The following is a 19,848-nucleotide window of genomic DNA, read 5'->3' on the forward strand; positions in this document are numbered from 1 at the left end:
CTGTACTTCTGAACTGGTCTTGAGTCAATCTGGCAGCGAAAAGCAGACGAGCTGTCTGCAGAAACAAAGCGCACGGCCTGCGGCTGTTTCTAGCCAAGAACATCGTTGAGACAGACATTTGCATCTGTCCGAGACACAGAAGTGTGTGAGACGTGTCAGCGGCAGCACGAGGTGCAAACAGAAAGTCAAAGCCAACATGAGTTCAATTGAAAGAGCTCTATGAATAGCTGATGGTGTGTAAAACGCTCAGCAAGTTCACTTGGAAAATGTTGAAATGGAAAGGATTTATGAGGAGCTGCATAGTGGTGCACTGTCGCTGCACAGCAAGGTTTTGGGTTCAAACTTGCTGGCCGACTTTGGATGTTTTCTCCGTGCCTGTGTGGATTCCCCCTGGTTTTCCCCACAAAGACACAAGGCTGTAAATTGCCCGTAGGTGTTTCTGTCTTTATGTGTCAGCCCTGTGATTAACTGGTGGCCTGTCCGGGGTGTACTCCCCCTCTTACCCCCAGTGTCAGCTGGGATCAGTTCCAGCCCCCCTGTGACCTCAAGGAGAAGTGAGTATAGCTAATGGATGGATGGATTTAAGAGGAACGCAAAGGTTATGGTGGCATAACCCTCTGATCGACAGTGATAATGGGTAATTTAGAGATAACACCACTTACAGTAGTATAGTAATAGTAATAATAATAATATGTCGTTACAGTTAGGGGCAGGCAAATCGGAGATAATCAAATATTTGGGGTATTTTGGACCATCAGTATCAATGCTGTGACAATATTGTAAGGTAGACTTTTGGTGCTTCCTTAAAATATTTATAAAGGTTCCTACAGCTTAGATCTCTGACTTTTTGAGACTTTTTAATGCCTCTCAGTGAAATTTAAGACTAGTTTTGCAGTAAGCAAAACCGACGAAAAAACAATTTTGCCAAATTGTTTACTGTAACATAAAAAACAACTTAACATATGACAATATCCAAAATCTAAGACTATATCTAGTCTCATATCTCAATATTGATATAATATCAATAAATTACCCAGCACTTACGGTAATTGGCTGACAGAGCCACCGCTCAGAATCACCTACCAAGATAATGGCTGCAACATCAGTGCGCATGTAAGAGGCAAAAATATGTATATTCCAGAGGACATGCACATACTTTTAACCACATATATAGGAGCTAGTGGCACATTCTGATAGATCTACTGCTTCTGTAAGGTCATTCTGAGTGGGTGGCTCCATTTGTCAGAACAACGGCTAGTGCTTATTAACATTTCCCACGGTTCAGTCAACTTTCAACTTGTTTTTTGATAAGTACAGCAGTACTTGCAGGTGTTTCTTTCTGAAATTGTGTGACATTCATGCAACGACTAACAAGCTCCACAGACAGGAGGAGGCCTGACTGGTATTCATGTAACTGCCTCTGTGCTTTGACTTGCAAAACATCGGAAGGCGAGAAGTTTTTCTCACATGTTCTGCCATGAAGGGCATGTGAGCAGGACCCTCTTGGTCTTCAGAGGGATACTCGCTGGCAAAGCTCCCACTGCAGAGGTCTCCTCAGCAGGGATGACACGGTACACCCCTACATCAAAGACATGGCAAGGAGGCCATTGATGTAAGACTGTTGTAATGGCATGAAAATGGTGTAAATCTCCATGGAAATGGAGGCAAATGTACATTGTGCATTGACATGTGCATTGAAATATGTCCTAACATCCTGTCAAGCCTGTTGTCTCTGGCACGCTATCTCTTAGGCCAGGTGTTGTGGCAGTTGCTATGGAGATAGTAGTGCATCAAACAAACAGTGCTCTGGGTAGATGAACTGCACGCCCAGGCACACCTGCACGCAACAGACCGTGACAAAAAAAAACACAGTCATAACAAAAACACTGTTAATGCCGTTGTTAGTACACTCTGCGCTACATGCTAGTGGTCGTATCTCAGCGCTGTTATTCTGCTGTTTACCCGACTGTACTCGGAGTAAAAAGACTGTAATGCATGCCATGACCTTTGAAATAATACACTTTTTTGTCTGGCAGAGCAGAACATTTGGCCTTACTTCCTCGCCTACAGGCATATAATCAATAACAGTCATCTAACCCCCCCCCACAACTGCTTCCTTCCCTTCCTTCCCTCCCTCTCTTTTTATCATCTCCCTCTCTCCACTTTCCTATTCATCTCTACTTCTCCCTTTTTCTCCTATCTGATATCATACTTCCACTGTCGTCAGTATGATCTACAGCCCTGCCAGATGCCCCGCGCCTGTAATTTATGCTGCGGCGCACCAGTTAGTACATAACCGTGGCCTCCGACCATTACTGCAACCCAAGGGTGGTCTTCTGAATTCACATGGTTATGCTGACCGAGTCACCTTGTGAGACAAGCACTGCTGCACAGAATCACATCCTCCATTAACTACGCTCTATGAGTAGCACAGCTGTAGGCTTTCATTTTCAGATTACAGCTCTACTTCTTGCCTTGTGGTCCTACCAACAGGAGTTTGATTGAAGACCCTTGAGATTATAGTATTACGGAATACACGGTTTGTGGTTTACTCCTCATTTTAATGTAACTGCCTCTAAGATGGAAAAACCTCAGGGCTCAGGGTAAATTTCTGCGGTAATACGATGTGGCTAATAAGACAGGCTATTCCTCCAGGTGTCGTGGAAAAAAAAGAACAAGGACAGGACCAAAAATCAGGAAAGCATGACGGTTAATGAAATAGGTCTACAAAAGGAAGCAGAGCGGCGGTTTGCAAATAAATGAATTAATTGATCCTCTCCACAACTCAAATTAATCATCGGCAGAGCTTTATTGTGACATGTTTAGTGTAATTACAGCAGATAGGGATGGCTTTTATGAGTTCTGAGAAAGGCAGTGGATGTAGTGGAATGTGGCAGGTTCTGTTAATTAAATCCTCACTGACTGGGCTCCTGTGACAGCCTTTACTTATTCTCTCAGTCAGAGATAATGAATAATACACAGCGTCTGTGAGTCAATGTCGACAGCCTCAACTTTGTACTGGTTTGCAGAAGTGATGAGTGTTGAGAAATATCAAACTGTGGCATGACCTATTAACTGCTCACCTCGAAATGCAATAACTTGAAATAGAAATTAGAACCAGAAATATTTAGGCGATATAAGATCTTGTGACGTTTATGGTAAATACAAAACCTGATTCTACTACCTGTATCTAATATTTTTTTCCACTAAAATTAGCTTGTTTCCTGAAGTATTCATACACATTTTTACTGATAAATTTCTATGACATATCCATGAGTCTAGGCAAATTTTAAAGACTATACATTCTCTCATACAACCATTGATACTCCTTAGCATTTTTTTCTTTTCATTAATATGCAATAGCTTTTTTAATTAATTATTGTTTGAAAAAAATAAATTTAGAACAGGATTGGGACTGACTATTACAATATAACTCAATGCTTTGGTGGAGATGGATGGTAATTTGTGTTGGTGCTTAATTGCAACTCACCAGTAAAAGAGCTAAAATCTGCACATTTGCACATTTGCCAGTGCCGATAAATACCCGGGACTACTTTGGAGTCATCTGACGCTGGTGTGAACAAAGACTGTAACCTTTCCTGTTACAATAAAAAGCTGGATGTTAGCGGATGTTAGTGGGTTTTTGTGCAGTGGGAAAGAGGTTTAACATTCCACTGACCATTTTATTATAGTTTTCTGTAGTTAGTACAATCCCAATCTTGGTTCTTAACTCCCCACAGTTTTATCAGGAAAGGAAAAACACCTGCTTTACCCAACAGCCACAATCAATAATTGGCTAAGATATTGCTCTTGCCTTACAAATAAGACATGAACAAGTAAGTGCTCCGAACAACCTGGTGAACATGCCCTGACACTGGGAGTGTTAAGCGGGGCGGACTAGCCGAGCATGCTTGCTCAGTCAACCTCCCCTTGCAAAACAGGTTGAAAAATATTGATGCTGATGTAATACATGCAAAATCAACAGTGCCTTTGACAGCTGTAAGCAGACCGATCAACTACAACCTTGAAAAACACAGCTTAGCAGCTTAGAGAAAATGGGAGTATGCCTCTTAAACATGAGAAAAATGTCAAGCTTGAGGCCAAGCTATAAGGCTGATAGCGAGTCAAGCCGTTCTCCCCTGCTTTCTATGGCCCAGTGGGTAAGCCAAGAGGGCTCGGTGTGTAAATGTGTGAGGAAAAGGGGGTCAGGGTGAAAGGACTCCCATTAGCCAGCTCATTGAGTGTAGGTATTAGAACCCCCCTGACATGCAGCAGGCCCATCCATCCATAGCCAGTCAGGGCCTGGGGAGCCGTTGACTCATTGGCCTGCGGAGCTTTAAGGCGGACCTTGCTCTTTACCTGCCGGGGTACAGACCCAGGGCGGCATTATTAACAAATAAAGGGATGTCAGGTCAAGTATTTCTTTTGTTGCACTGTGTGTTGTTTTTACATTATTATTCTTGTGCATAAATAGAAACATATGCAATATATAATGCAGTAAATGTCATAAAATTAAAAAAGTGTGTTCATTTTTGAGGTTGTGTGTTGCACTACATAAAAGAGGGTGAGCAAAACATTAGAAACGCTATGAGCTTGAAAAGTGCAGATCTCTGCCAGACTGTCATTGGAGCTGAAGGAGGCCACTCTAGACAATGCTATAAGTGTCCCTCCTACGAAGCAGCAACGATAATGATATGGGTTTTCTTTTTAATCTCCTTTTGTAGACACACCTCCTATTCATCCACATATTGTTACTGGTTTTCTTTTCAATTATTCTTTTTTCCTCAAACCTTTCATTGTTTATTTCCTTTAATTAATTTATTAATGGTCCTTCTGTTATATTATATTAATAGTATTAATGACTCAAATACATTTTTTGCCAAACCATCTCCACACAGCTGCGTCTCTAAAATAACTATTCACATCTTCTCCATGCCCATTTACAGATAATCTCTCCCCATCTTAATTTTCTGTATATTATTATCCTGCACTCACCTCTAGCATAACAGCATAAAAAAGCATTGATCTTCACATGCTCCGATTCAAAATGAGCCATGACAAAGGTCAAAATATGGCCTGAAACAGACAGTAAGGCTTGTTGTTTCTAGCCGAGACAATTCACAGAAATGCTTTTTGCTTTTGCTACATGATTTTGTTGATCACTTGCGGCCCCTGACGGCCAGTAAAAAAGAGTGAGGAATCAGCAGCCAACGACGACATAAAACAGTCAATGAAACAATCATGAATCACAACAAAAGGTCTGAAAGCATACAGTCATAAATGCGCACACAGAATATGAGACCAGTTGGTTCAACAATATGCGCCCTGCAAACAAACAGATACACATTCTCACACACATGACCATGATACCCTCCAGGCTTACACATGGCTGAGATAACAATAATGAATATGCTTCAACACAACAACAATAAAAACAACTGTGGCCTAAAAATGATCACAGAAGTAAATCAATTTGCAGGGTTTTCATATGAGATTGGTAATTGTCTCCTATTGTATAAGGATTTCTATTTTTATAGTGCGCTGTCTGTGCTGGAGTGTTGTCTTATCATTGGTTTTGCATGACTCAGAGATGGACAGAGGCAGACATTTATACAAAACAAACCAACACAATTTGCGATCCATTATGAACCTGGGATAATAGCATGAAGCAATTGTTAGAAATCTATTCGATCAAAAAGTTATTTAAGTCCTAGGTCAAAGAATAAATACATCACAAGTCATTTCTTTTGTAAGTACTTTAAAATGTACCTTCTGCTTTTATCAACTGTTCAGCAAATTGTGTCAGTCAGTTCAGCCCCCTTCTGATTGTTTTCCTGTGTCATAAAGAGGAAATTATATGTAATAGACCTCTTTATTATCAACATTTATATTAGAAAAATGCAGAATCTAACAAGGGTGGGGGACAGGTTAAACCATTTCTGAGCATAAAACATTTCTTACCAAAGTAAGAAAAACAGCATGAAGCAATGAACGAATTGATTTCATACAATATTACTCTGTAACTGTCTGCAGGGCGCACAGTGCTCAGGTGTAAGTAAGCGTTTGACTTGCATTTGACCCTTCACATATCAATTTGATGCAGGAGCACATTTGTGAGTGACAGTTTCCATCACCCTCTGCGTTCATATTCAGTGCAGCTGCTTATTTTTCTGGAAAAATAACATTGGATCTTCACATTTAGATGCCTGACTCTCTCCCTGCTGGCCTCTTGTCTGGGGCAGAGTGAAACACTCCAATAAAAATGCCTGGGCTCAAATAATCGCGAGCAAATGTGTACAAATGTGGGACAAAAAATGAATCAATCCCAGGCAAAAAAAAAAAATGATGACCCGTTACCTCGCTTAACACTCTAATGGAAGAAGCAGTGCGCTGTGAATACGCGCATGGTGAAACACTATTGATAATCACATCGGTCATGCTCTCAGAGACAAGTCTTCAGTAAAATCTGTAATTGAATAATGAAAGCCTGTTGCAGCTGTTTGTGGCAGATATTTAATAGCACATGTCAATTCGCGGATATCCCTGTCTGTTCCGGACAATGCGCAGATATCAGAGGATGTGCATGTCTTGTCACATCTCCAATATCTTCTGAAGCCCGGAGACAACATCCAGATAAGGAGTTCAATATGTCCTGACAATCAAGTTGTTTTTTTTTTTTAAAAAGTGACGGGCTACAGCCCTGCTCTCAATAAATGTATGACAGCAGCCAGAAGCAACCATGTTTTACTGTGGACACATTTACAAGAACAACTGTGAAATACCGTGTGAGGTGTTCCTGTGTTTTCTCCACTACTCCAGTATTTACTGCTGGAGCGTTATTGCACAGGTGTTATTATGAAGGTGCATTTATGCTCAACATTAGATACGTACACAGAGACGGGCGGAGCCTTTTGTCTGTTTAACTCTAAATTCTGCCTCATTTCATCTGTATTTGTGCAAGCTTTCTGAAAGCTTACGGATATGGATGAAACGGAGCAGTACCACTGGAGTTCGTGGGGGCAGTGTAGCATAGTTCGAGCGAGATATGATTGTAGGAGGCAAGAAGGACACTAAAGAACCGTCAGAGCGGAACAAATTGCTGATATAGTGAAATTAATTCTCCGAGTTTAGATCCTTATTTCAAACATGCCAAATAAAGCTGGAGGATAAGATAAAATAAAGCTGTAAACTGAAAGACTTTACAAGTGATTCAAGAATCACTTCTTAAACCACTTGATTTTATTTAAGACAAAATATTCTTTTTTTTTTGTTTAAGACATAGACTTATCTGACATGATTCATGTTATTCAAGAAATGAATTTATTGGCTGAATAAATTATTCCACATTGCCCTGTTCCTTTGGCACAGTTGGCCACACCAATTTGCGTTTCCTTTGTCAGTTTAAATATGTCAAGCAGTGCAGTGGCACCAGAGATACACTTTCTCCGGAGTAGGGCCAAAAGTGCGGCCGACCACCTCAAAGTGGGTAGTGATGACATCTTGCCTACCACAGCCAACCCCCAACGACCCTTTTCCCTCTGAAACAAGTGTGTGTTGCAAGATTTCACTCACCTCACTCAGTCTGTCTGTGCAGGAAACCAAAGAGGAGGATGTTTTTAAAGTCTCTGTATTCAGCTCTCAGTGCTTTATTAGCGTCTTACTAAATCTTTGTAGTTTAAGTTTAGTTTTCCTCCCGTGTCCCTGTTTTTACTTTAGATAACTGCTTTATTTTACTGTTTCATGTTCCCTTCCAGCTGTACAGGAGTTGTGTTATGTTACTGCTGCTTATTAGCCGAGGATCAGCCTGCTGCTTTTAAACGTCATCACTCAAGCAGTAATAAATTAAAGACACAACTTGTTGTAGTGGGGACGCGCTGGGCTGACGTGCTAGACCAAACCAAGTCAAGCCAAAACAGCGCACGTGTGGAAAAAGGGCATTATAGTGTCCATCATCATCAGTGCATCAGACGATACTAAAGGGAAAAATTTCATCCACATTATTTTATAGGTTTCCTTTTCCTGCTTCTTGTCTGAGTTCTTTGGGAGAAAGTGAAAAGCTCTGATGCATTAAAACTATCTGTGAGAACCACTGTCCAACTTTAAACAGGATAAATATGTCCCAGAAAGACCCTTAAATGTTGCAGTAATCCCTATGCAATAAAAGGTGACTGTCTTTGTTTTCCTATATTCTATCATCCACTTTTTAAATGTTATTTTTACTCACTGACCTCTGTCTTTCGTTTTTTCTCTCCCTCTCTTTCCTCAGGCCATAGACATGATCAGCATTGACGGCGCAGACAAACCAGACATCGCAGTCTTTACTGATACAGCTTGCCAAAAGCAGGGAGCAACTGATGGACAAGTACAGATGAAATGTTGCCTCAAAGCGAGATTGACTCCATCCAGATGGCTACAAATTACATGAAAAATTAAGTCTGGTGTCAAACAAATCTCACGAGACGGATCAATTAATCAGGGTCGATCTGACCAGTTACTGAATATATTGATTGTACCACATGCATTCTAAATTATTTAACCTCAAACAGATGATATAGCTAATAACAATAATGAATAATTTTGAAAATGTGAAAAATGGAAATCTGCTTCCAGGTTGATTTTATTTTTTCTGATGACTGACTGATCACAGAAGGAAGACTACAGCACAAGATCAGAAATACAACAAGCTTCATCACCTGGAAGAGCTGTATGTCCAAATGCAATTGTCTAAATCAGTTGGATCGGATATTAAACAGACTTTACCCCATCAGCTCATAGTGCAAAGTCTGTGTAATGTCCAATTTTGAAGCACACAAAAAGCGTTTAAGGCAGGTTCTGGTCATAAACGATAGTAATGAAAGCCAAGTCTGAAGAGGAGCAGTAGCTCAAAATGTCACTTGTGAATGTACAAAAAAAAACTGCACTTTAAGGAGTTACGGAGCGCTGACCTTGTTTCATGTAGTTTAATGTCTTATTGAGCCCCTGTGGTAATAGGAGCAAGAAATACTGATAGTGAGCAACTGGGCGTTTTAATGACATTTCTATCGTACAGATCAGGCAAAACCAAATATAAACAAATATCTGTGGGTGAAGAGGAAGGGTCATTTACATAAAAACACCAACGAAAATGTCAAATTGAAGCGATGATGAGATTTGGGATTCTGTTGGTGCGGGCAAATGCCAAAATTGTCAGAAAAAATCAAGGAACTGCAAGAGACTCGGTCGTTTATGACCAAATTATAAACCTGCTATGTTACTGTGGTGTAATCTGCGTCATGTCCTGCCTCCAACCCTCGCCTAAACAAAACAGAGTACCCCCTATCTCCAGTAGGTGAGTATGCTTCTGGTACAGACAGTCTCCTTAAGAGTCTGGACCCAATTCTCCAAACATTGCGCCAAGTTCATATGAGAATACAGCTTTAGTGTCCTGCTCAAAGGCTGTATAAATAATGGACGTAGCTACAGTGATATCATCCATCTGTTTGTTGACTGCCGTTTTGAAACCTCTTGTTTGGTATTTTAGCTGTCAACATCTTGGTGCTTTGGAGCCAGAAGTGACCATATTTGGACAAGAAGAGCTGTGGAGGAGTGAGGGGTGGATCTGACAGTCGCCTGTAAATATGCGTATCTTTGGGCCTTAATAAAATGTGTCCATGTGAGTTATATCAAAATTCACTCCCCATACAGTTGTCATGAATGTTGAAATTAGCTAGAGACCAAAATCATTTATTGTACTACGCTAAAAACATTATATCGCCTGTAAAGATTGGCATTTTAACATGGAGGTCTAAGGAGATTTACTCTGTTTTGGAGCCAGCCTCAGGTGGGCAATAGAAGAGCTTCAGTTTTTAGCACTTCTGCATAATTTTTCAGCCTCTTTGTCTTGCTAAAGGACACTTTAGCAAGGTGGCTGCTACTTATCAAAGCCAACCGTACCAAACCCTAAAATCTCAACATTCATTGCATGGGATAAATGCTTTGTTGGTTAAAGAGAGGAATATCCACCAGCGTCAGTGCTGTGTAAGCTCAAGAACAATTTAAAAACAAAGCAGCTAAACTACAATTTTCATTTTTTGTTGTTGTTGTAAAATCATTGAATGTTATTTATTCAACTGATTTCCCTTTCCCTTTTCTATTCCATGTGCTTATTGTGTATTACAATCCAGGTGCTACTGCCTTGACTAAACCCAGAAAGCCATCTCCCCTCCCTTTCAATGCCTAAGTCCTTGGATGTAAGGATGCGAGGATGCAGATTGGGTGGCCAGGAGGGTGAATCCACCCTGCCATATTGTGTGAGTCCTTGGGAGAAGCATGCGTAGACAGATGCAGTTTGTATCTGTCAGGCTGGATATGATCTACGACGCTGGGCCTCCAGCCAGCAGGTGGTAGGAGAAATTAAATCTGTGACACAGACCGACACAATGGAGCTCAGTGATACAGTAGGGGGGGTGTACACCTGTATAGTGTGGTGCGTTTGTGTGTGAAGATGCGAGCCCCTGAATGTGTGTGCAAGTTTGCTGTGTTTCTATATTCCTGCTGCATGTTGTGACAAACAACAGCCCTGCCCTGAAGACAGAAGCCAAACCTGCTCTACTTAAAGCAAACTTTCACATCCTGCATCCGTTTCATAAACAACCTTAAGTGTGCAACGTTAAACATAAACTGACCACTTTCTTCCTTCAACAACATGACGGAACGGCTATTAACGCTGCAGCGTGAACATTACAGAAACCCACCGGCATTCAAAAAGAGAATCAGAGAGAGTGAAAAAGTAATGTGGGGGGGATAGCAGTTACACAACAGACCTTATTTTGGTCATTGTGGATGATTTGAATAGCGCGAAGGAAAGGAGAGGATTAAGTTGTCGGAGGAGCAGGGCTCGGTATTAAATCATTCCGATATAGCTTCTGTATGTATTTATCTTGCCTGGGAAGAGGCGCAATGCGATTTCTATGCTGTTTATCCAGTCAGGTTTGTTGTCCACACTTGCCTGGCTCCTGAGATATTTATTACTGGCATTGTGTCGCAGTCATTTTTTGCCTCTGCACCAGGGAATATAATGCATGCCAAGCAAATAAAGGCCTTTTCTAACCGGTGAGGCCGTAATTTGTTTACTGCCACCAAACACAGGGCCACTAAATACAGTCAACACAGTAAAGCCGGGACACTGCGCTGAATTCCATTTGGAAAATTTCTCAACTGTGTGCAAAAACTGATGAGTTTTTAACACTGCTGTATAATTGTGGCCTCTTTTCCAATCTTTAAATTAGAGAGGCATAACATGGGCTCGCAGGGTAGAACTCTATTAATATTACAAGGAGCTGTATCACTCCAGAGTTTGATGTTTGACATGTTTTCACCAAGCAAGGGGGCTATTTTTTTCTCCACCGGCGAAGCTTTGAATCCTCGCATATTTCTCATTTGACCTTTCCAAAAAAATTACATTTTTTCCTCGACATTACATGTTCAGAAACGAGTTGCCAGGGAACTTCAAAAAAGGTGTGCAGCTGGTCTGAAGGAGAACCTTTCTAATTCACGCTCTGACAGCGGAGGATTCCGGTAATGATGGGGCTTTTGATCTGGTACCATTAGATAACATTCCTTTTTTCTGGAGACAGGTCCGCTGTCTCCCAAAGGACGGGAGAATGTTCTCCAGCACAGCAGAAAAGTCACAGAATATACCCAAGTTTCTGCTCAAACTTTAGGAATATTTTTGAGTCACAGGGAGCTCTGCAGATATCAGTTTATACATTTCCTTTAACTTTCTGTTTTAGATGAATTTAGCTAAAACTTTTGAAAGTGACAGCAGATAGAGGTTACAACAGCATTGCAAGATGTTTCATTCTCACGCCATAGAAGGAACTAAAAGCAGCATTAATGTTTCATTAATGTTTTTGCAGTGTTTTTTCTTTGTGATATGTGTGTTTTCGTTGAATCGCCTTATCGAGTATCTTGCTGATATGTTGTCACTTGGAAAATATGCAACATTATTTATTAGTTACAAGTCTCGTTTGCTGTAGGCCTTTCCCATGACTTGTCAATGTTGCAATTCCCCTGCTGCTGATAGAAGCCAATTAAAACTAACCAAACTTTAATGATTTTGCTCAAGGCAGTTTCATCAGAAATTTGGCTCTGGTTTTGGTTCCAATTGCAAAAACAGCCCCTGTATTCATTGCACCACAGAGCCTCATCAGTTTTATCATCACCATTAGTGTCATGACACGGTTTTGACACCACCTTAGTCATTTCTTGATCTGAGTCATTGCATTTTACATTTTACATGCTCATCAAATGTTAACGGCGACGAAAAAATGTGAAATATTGCCTTGACATGGAGAAGTGGCAGCCAACTGCATTTAAGACTGATGTTGTGAGCCGAGATGTCTTTTCTGGCCGGCAGTAGTTTATTTCATACATCACCGAGACAAGCACCATTTACCTGAACATTTACTGAGGCAGTTCAATTCAAGAGGGGCGCTCAAGGTCAAAACATCGGCATCGTTACCCGAGTAATGAGTCATTGTTCCCTCTGGTCATCTCTTTATACCATCCCACAACGTCAAAGCCACACTGTCCACTATATTTAACACAGAGAGAGACAGAGCAGAGAGAGGAGTGGATACAAAAATAAAAGTTGTAGAGACACAAAGGCAGAAACAGAAATGAAAGAGAGGAAGAGAGAGGAGGAATGAAAGACTGACAGCAACAATGTTTCTAAATCACGCCTCCTCCTCTGGTCTCTGCATCGTCTGCATCATTATTTATCCATACAGGTCAGACCTGCGCACAGCTGACTGACTTCCTCTCTCGCTCTCTCTTCTGAAACACACACGCAGTGCAAGAAGGATTGCACATTTGAAAAGTAATTTTGCATGTAGACCATTATTCAAAACCTCACAGTAAAAAAGACGATTATAGCCAAGGATCTTCAGATTTTGACTAATGACAGTGTTACAACAATAAAGAAACACGACTCAGTTTCAACCATTTCACTGCTGTATATGTGTGAGTGTGTGTGTGAGTGTGTGTATGTCGCTCTCTCTCACACACAATGAGAGATGGCTGGGCTGACTTTGGGCCCGTATGTAAGTCTCAGCGGTGTGACCTCTCGGGCGGGGGCGTGAGAACTGCCACGAACAAAGAGCAGGGCTGTTACAGCGTGACAGAATTACAGAGTGACTTGAGACTCATGACTGAAAAAGTGCTAAAGCCCGACTTGACTCCGGTATGAAAGCACGCCATTTCAACTCCCCACAGGTGAGCGGCACGCTGAACTATACAGTCACAACTGCGAACTCTGATCTGCTCAGGTTAAGATCCAGTCATCCTCTATAACACCTTTCATCTTAGTCATCATTTGTTAGCCTTTGACCCAGTCGCTGACTCAGAAAGGGAAGTAACTGCCAGTAAAGTCAAATGAAAATTTTAGTGTGGAAAAATAAATTGCAGTAATTATTTCTGTTTTAAATTTAAACACAGACTGCTTGTGTTCCATAAATAAATAGAATACAAGCACTCTTCAAGAATTTACCAGTTTGATTTTTTTAAGTGGGGTTGTATGAGGTACTTATTCATAGTCAAGTATTACCTTTAGTAAATGTCAGACAGCACGCCCCAAGTTTAGAGAAGCAGGACTGGGGTCTGACACGGGAGCTAATCAATGCTCTGCTGTGGGCGTGGTCGGCAATAAAACACATTTTAGCCACCTAAAAACAGGTCCAACCAAAAAAAATAATAATATCAGTTTAAGTTTCCCCATTGCAACAGGTTGTCTGGTGGAAAGGTGAAGCACTTAAAATACTCTAAATATAGTGTACATGTAAACTGATGTTGGTTGTTTTAGGAGATACTTTTTTAAGGTGGCTAAAATATGTTTTCTTGCTAACTAGCTTCTGTGTCAGACTCCTCTGTGTGCATCTCTAAACTGGGGGGTGAGCTGACTGACATCTACTGTTTGTAATACACTGACTATGAATAATAATACCTCATACAACCCCATGTCAACAAATCTGAACTACCCCTTTAAGAAGCCAGCAGCACTGACAAAAAACTTGGTCTCATTGAATTACGCTAAAAATCCCAAGCAAATGATCCAGACATAATATTGCACTTTTCAACTTCACATTTTACTTCATACACTATACAACCCCACCTTTGAGCACAGTGAACGCACGTGTAAAGCTGCACCAATATGACTGTCATAATCCATATTTTGCAGGATTGGCATAACAAAATAAAGAGCCAGTATATGGAATAATCGTAATTAAAGCTCGACCTTCCTTTGCTCTGCTAAAACCTATAATCCAGATCGACTTAGTGGTTTAATGACTTCACCATTCTCACTGCCTCTCTGGATGGGAGTTCTCAATGCATTATGACAACTTCATATGGATGCAAAGTCACATGTACTTTAAGTCGTGCAGGGAGTGGGAGGCTTTTCTTTTGGAATGCAAAAACAGGAAGTTTATGCTTATGCAGTCATTTCTTCCACCTTTATTCTGGGAGTTAGACGTGTCATGCTTTCAAGCAATGCAGAAATTCAGTTTTCTCAGAGAGCTAGCACAACGTCAGTCCTCCAATATTGGTCACAGAGCAGCTTTACTGGTTTTGTGCCTTGCTCAAGGGCGCTGCAACAAATGACGTTTACAAAAGCTCAGCAGGTTTCGTAGTCACTTTGTCCGAATTTTGTTTATTTGACTCAAAACAATTCTGATGTGACACCGACTTCTCAAACCTTCGGGCTACCACCGCCCCATTAAGGAGGAGGATCATTAGTCTCCGTCTGCTTGGTGCTGCCCCAGTGTTTTCTTCAGTAGTGCTGCTGATATGAACTTGATGTATCGCCGGGCTAAAAACAATAGTCTAAAAATAGAGCCGAGCTGACAACATTGCTCTGTGAGCGTGTGTGTGTTTGCACTGAGTGTGTTTATGTAAGTGAATATGCATGAATGTGTGTGTTTCGTGAGCATGTATGAACTAAGTTGTCCAGCACATCCTCAGGGTTCTGGACGATGGAGGAGTTATTCTGATTAAAAACGACGTGCGGTTCTGTTCCCTACCAGCCTCTGTGAGTGCACTTAAAACTTGTGAGTCCTCCTCGGGTAAAAAAACAAAACAACAAAAAAACAACGGGCTGCTTGAATACATCTTACAAAAGTCAACCTATTTATATAAGAAATTATTTTTTATTACATTATTACAGATTTTCCTCGGTTTGTAGCTGTTTGTTTATAATGTTAAAAAATAAAATTATACATTAACTTCAATGTGTCTAAAACAATTCCAGTTTTTTACAGTTATAGCTGAGAAATGTGAAGATATTTTTTTAACAATAACAGGTGGCAACACTTAACACAAAATACTTAAATATTATCACAGCAACAATCCTTTATAGTATATCAGGTTATTCACAGTTTTGGCAGAGTTTGCTCACTTCAAGCAGATACAAAAATACTTGGCACCATCCTACTGAAGCCCAAGTTCGGAAATAAATATCTGTCTCTCTTTGCTGTGCTAAATGTTCATCGACGACTTCAACCTCACCACCCATCCGTTTACTTTGGCTGTCTGCCAGTTCACTCTGAACAGGTAGCGTACAACTGGCTTGTTGGAGCTTGTAGGCTAAGAGCAGCTGTCCACAGTTTTTTTATGACCCTACATTGTTTTGGTTTGTCAAAACAAAACAATGAGCTTATGGTGGCTCATGTAGAGGAGTAGACGTGCAGATTCAAGAGCTGAATTTTGGTGTAAATGTCAACACTGGCAACCCTTTCGTGTTGCTGTCACTTAATTTAATACTATCATAAAGTATTGCTTAATACAGCTTTAAAAAGATGTATATAATGAAAAATAGCTTTGTAAAATGCAACTTTCATTCTGACATCTGTACTTTCAAATGTGGTTCAAGCCAGGGGTGTAGCACCAAATTCAGGGCCCTGTGCATAAGCAGTCCTCTGCCCTTTTCTCTGTTCCCATGTATCTCTCAAGCACCTTTTGATTTTTTTTTCACAGTCAGTTTGCTTTCTTTCCCTTTCTTTTCTTTCCTTATTTTTTGGAAACCCAATTTTCTTTTTTGGGGGGAAAGACATAGCAGTGTCCATTGGTGCTCCAACAGCTTAACGAGTATCACTCGACTCAGGATGCGTATAGAGACAAGTCCTCTAGCTCTCCTCCAATTCAAACACACGCACAAGGAGTTGCTCTTAATTTACGAGCTTTAATCAACATATACATGACGTCACACACTCTGTTAACCACGCCATGAGAGCTAAAAATAAGTACACAAGATCATAAAATGGTTTGTTCAAAAAATAAGTCTAACAGAATACTCACAACTAAAACACAAACTCCTCTAGCCCTTCGTCACCTCGTTAGCCTACATAATAGGCTCAGTTCAGAGATAACTTAAGATTTTTGTACCTCCTTCGCCACTTTAACTCAAGGAGGAGTCAAACAAAAACATTTATGCACTGAGCGTCTTCACAATATGCCTTCATTATTCATCTTATGCAACAATGTGACATTACTCAGCCTTCATTTTACCTTGCAGGTATTGAGTGCAGCTTTCAAAGGACCAGAACACTTTGAAACAAAGGAATGTATCAGTTCCAGTATACAGATCCTTCCAGAGATATGTATTTTTATTTATAAAAAGTCTTAAGCTATAATAACATTATTAATAAAAAAACATTAATTAACTCAACTCAAACATTTACATATGAACTTAAAGGTATATCTAACCCTGATGCCAGCTATAAATGCTGTTGCAGGAACGGAATAAACCATTTTGCACCTTTAAGGGGTGAGAGGGACTTCAGAAAGAAGCTTCCACTATGTTTTTAATACAAAATTCACTCCCTCAACCGATTTATTCAGCCAATTTTAATTTAGTTATGGCACTAATATACAAATAAAAAATGTCTAACAAAACCAAACTTTTCATTCTCCCGCTGGGGCCCTGGGTAATAAGGCCCACTTTTTTTTCCCCACTCAGATGCCCCTGATTCAGGCCAAAACACAGTCGGCGTTGGCAACACTGCCATGGTTAAAGGTCTGGTTCCTGTGCTGAAAATGTATGCCGCGACAGTGAACTACTGTAGCCCTATAGATGAAAGCATCCATCATATGGCATGTGTCTGCATGGCACTTGACTCTGAGGTTAGCAGCTACAACACTGAGCACAGGATCACAGGGAGAAGACGACTTCATGCAAAGCACGTCCGCTGTTGAAAACAGTTGCGCACTGTTGAGTAAGACTGTTGTCCGTCTCTCTATTCCACTAACTGAGAGGATCCCAACTCAGCGTCCTATTTTGCCCCCCTCAACACTAACGCTGCCATTAATCTCATCTCATTTATGTGCGCTTCATGTCATGTTTGTTTGTGCAGCATTCCTCACGATACAGTGCAAAGGAGGGGTAGAAAGAAGAAAAGCTTTCTTTGCGCAGGAGAAAAAGTCCCTTCGGGAAGATTACGCAAGCCCAGCCGATGATATCATCAAATCAGCGTGGACGGAGAAAAAAAGGACGGGTGGGTGTAAGAAAGATGGGATTCAAACGGGGGATAGAAAAGGCTGTGTTTGAATGAGAGGGGATCTGCTTTAATGCCAGTGTAATGGCTATGGACGGCCTTAATCCTCCTGCTGGCAAGCTCTGGAGCTTTTTTTTTTTTTTCTTGAAAGTTTCTAATGAAATCAACTCCTGCTGTGACTAGCAACCACATGACAAAATTACAATCAATTAAGGAGGAAATTCACGCTTACAGCTCAGTGATATGGAAGGCTGAGCACCGAGAGGTGCAGAACGTCTGTCCAAATAAATCATATACATTAACTCTATGAGCCGGAAGGGGAGGGAGGTCCATGGAGGTCAAGCTAGCCTGCAGGCACGGAGAGTGGTGCTATATGTGAAAACATGCTACTAAATGTGCCTATATTTGTCTGAGGCATTGTTATTCAAGTTCTCTGGATACGCAGAGACTCACTGACATGAACATATTTAACCCTTTGAAACATAGAACAACATCACTTTTCTTGTGCTGCTTTCAGGAGCCTTTTACAAATATTTAAACCTTTCAACCCAAAGCACTTTAGTGCAATTTCTTTTAAAAACACGGCGAAAAAAGGCAATGAGCAATTTGGTAAGAAATGTTCCACAAATTGTAGGAAAATTACAAGATTTAGAAAATATTTTTTAAAATCTAGGGAAAAATGTCTTGGGGAGAAAGAAAAAAGCTAGTGAAAAACTATTTCCTATTTTTAGTATATATTTTAAGTGCTTTTCCAGGTAATTTACTTGTTTGTTTGTTTTTTCTTTTGTTTTTTTAATTAAGAAGTTTAATGTAATTTTCTTATGCTTTTTTCTTATTTTTGGGTCATTTTTTTTGCTCATTGCCATCTTTCCATATTTTTGACAAAAATAAAGCCAATTTCCTCAGGTTTCAAAGGGTTAAGTCATGTAAGACTTTTTATAAGGCAATCTGTCATTTTTTAAATTGATTATGGGATTAATATGCTGTTTTTTGACAAGGCTTACTGACTCATTGAGACAAGAAGACAATGAAGTATACTATTATAGCCAATAAATGGCAAATATTTCTTACAATATAACTATATTCCAGTTCATACATTTGCTGAATTGCTGAACTGTATGCTATCTTATTTAAAAAACGCATTCCTTGCATTATTTTCCCACCTCGTGGTGTTTACATTAAGATAGATCTGCTCCTCCGTGACACTGCCAATACCAGGAATCCTCAGAGTTTGCAAATGTTTATGTATGAATTATTAAGGTAAACACAACGTATTTGCTTTTGGATATATCGGAATAAAGGCTTCAAAGACTAGCAGCAGCAGCAGCAGGAAAAAAGAGGAGGGGTAAAAGAAAAGAGTGAGAGCAAAAGCAAGATGGAGAAAGAAACCAAGCGAGAAAAAAAGACTTATCTTACCTTCAAGCACTGTGAGCTTGGCACTGGTGTTGATCTCGCCTGCACTGTTGGTGGCTGTGCACTCGTAAATGGCTTCGTCTCTGTGTGTGCGCAGTGGCTGGATCCGCAGTACGGAGCCCGAGCCGTCATCAAACTCAATCACCTGAGAGAGCCAGAGCAGAGTGAAAGGGCAGGTATGTTATTTTCAGGGGCTGAGGATGTCACTTTCTAACAACATATAAAAAACATAGGTTTTTTGTTTTTCTGATCTAAGCGAGGGAATAACTGAACATTTGCCAGTTTTGCAGCTTAACCAGTTCCTTAAAAGCCTGTTTTCATGTCCTGGTACTTTTCAAACAGAAGTCTGTATTTCTTACTACATCTGGCAACACTTCTGAAATATGAGTGAGAACTGACCACAACTTAATATCCTATAATAATAATATCATGAAATGATATCCAAAAACACTGTAATGCACAGCAGAACCACAACAGGTATTATATTAAGTAACACTAACCGGGGGTGCATGCATATGCACAAAAACCATGTGTACACCTCCTTCCACACATTAATCGGTATTTCAAAAGACAGAATGTGCTGTGAGAATATGTACACCTCACACATTCTTCAAACCAGGCGTAAACGCAGTTTTAGCTGAGATAAGTGCGAGTAATATGAATAAGTATTAAATCTAAAGTGAGAGATGTAACCTTAACCTGTCTGTAACCCAATTATGTTCCACACAAAAAATACTGTAATGGTGGATTTCTACTCAAAATGCAATCATAAATCATAAGCAACATAATGATTATAATACTGAAGTAAAAAAAGTTTATTTATTTCTCAAGGTTAATAATGAACAAATACACTGATGTTTTATGATATACAATACAATGATGTATTTCGTACTATACTCATTACTACTCA

The 19,848-nt window shown here is 40.3% G+C and overlaps 1 protein-coding gene across 11 annotated transcripts in view; it reads right to left on the minus strand.

The window, feature by feature from the left end:
* ptprfb (protein tyrosine phosphatase receptor type Fb) overlaps positions 1–19,848 on the minus strand; it is a 215,589-nt gene that overhangs the window by 105,404 nt on the left and 90,337 nt on the right. For all 11 annotated transcript variants that reach the window (XM_088085767.1, XM_088085773.1, XM_088085774.1 and 8 more), the window contains exon 4: positions 18,942–19,083. In XM_088085767.1, coding sequence (XP_087941893.1) covers positions 18,942–19,083 — 142 coding nt within the window. The remainder of the gene's footprint in view (positions 1–18,941; positions 19,084–19,848) is intronic.

The sequence above is a fragment of the Plectropomus leopardus genome, chromosome 12 (assembly GCF_026936395.1).
Source record: "Plectropomus leopardus strain MGB_pleo_1.0 chromosome 12, ASM2693639v1, whole genome shotgun sequence".
NCBI lineage: Eukaryota > Metazoa > Chordata > Actinopteri > Perciformes > Serranidae > Plectropomus > Plectropomus leopardus.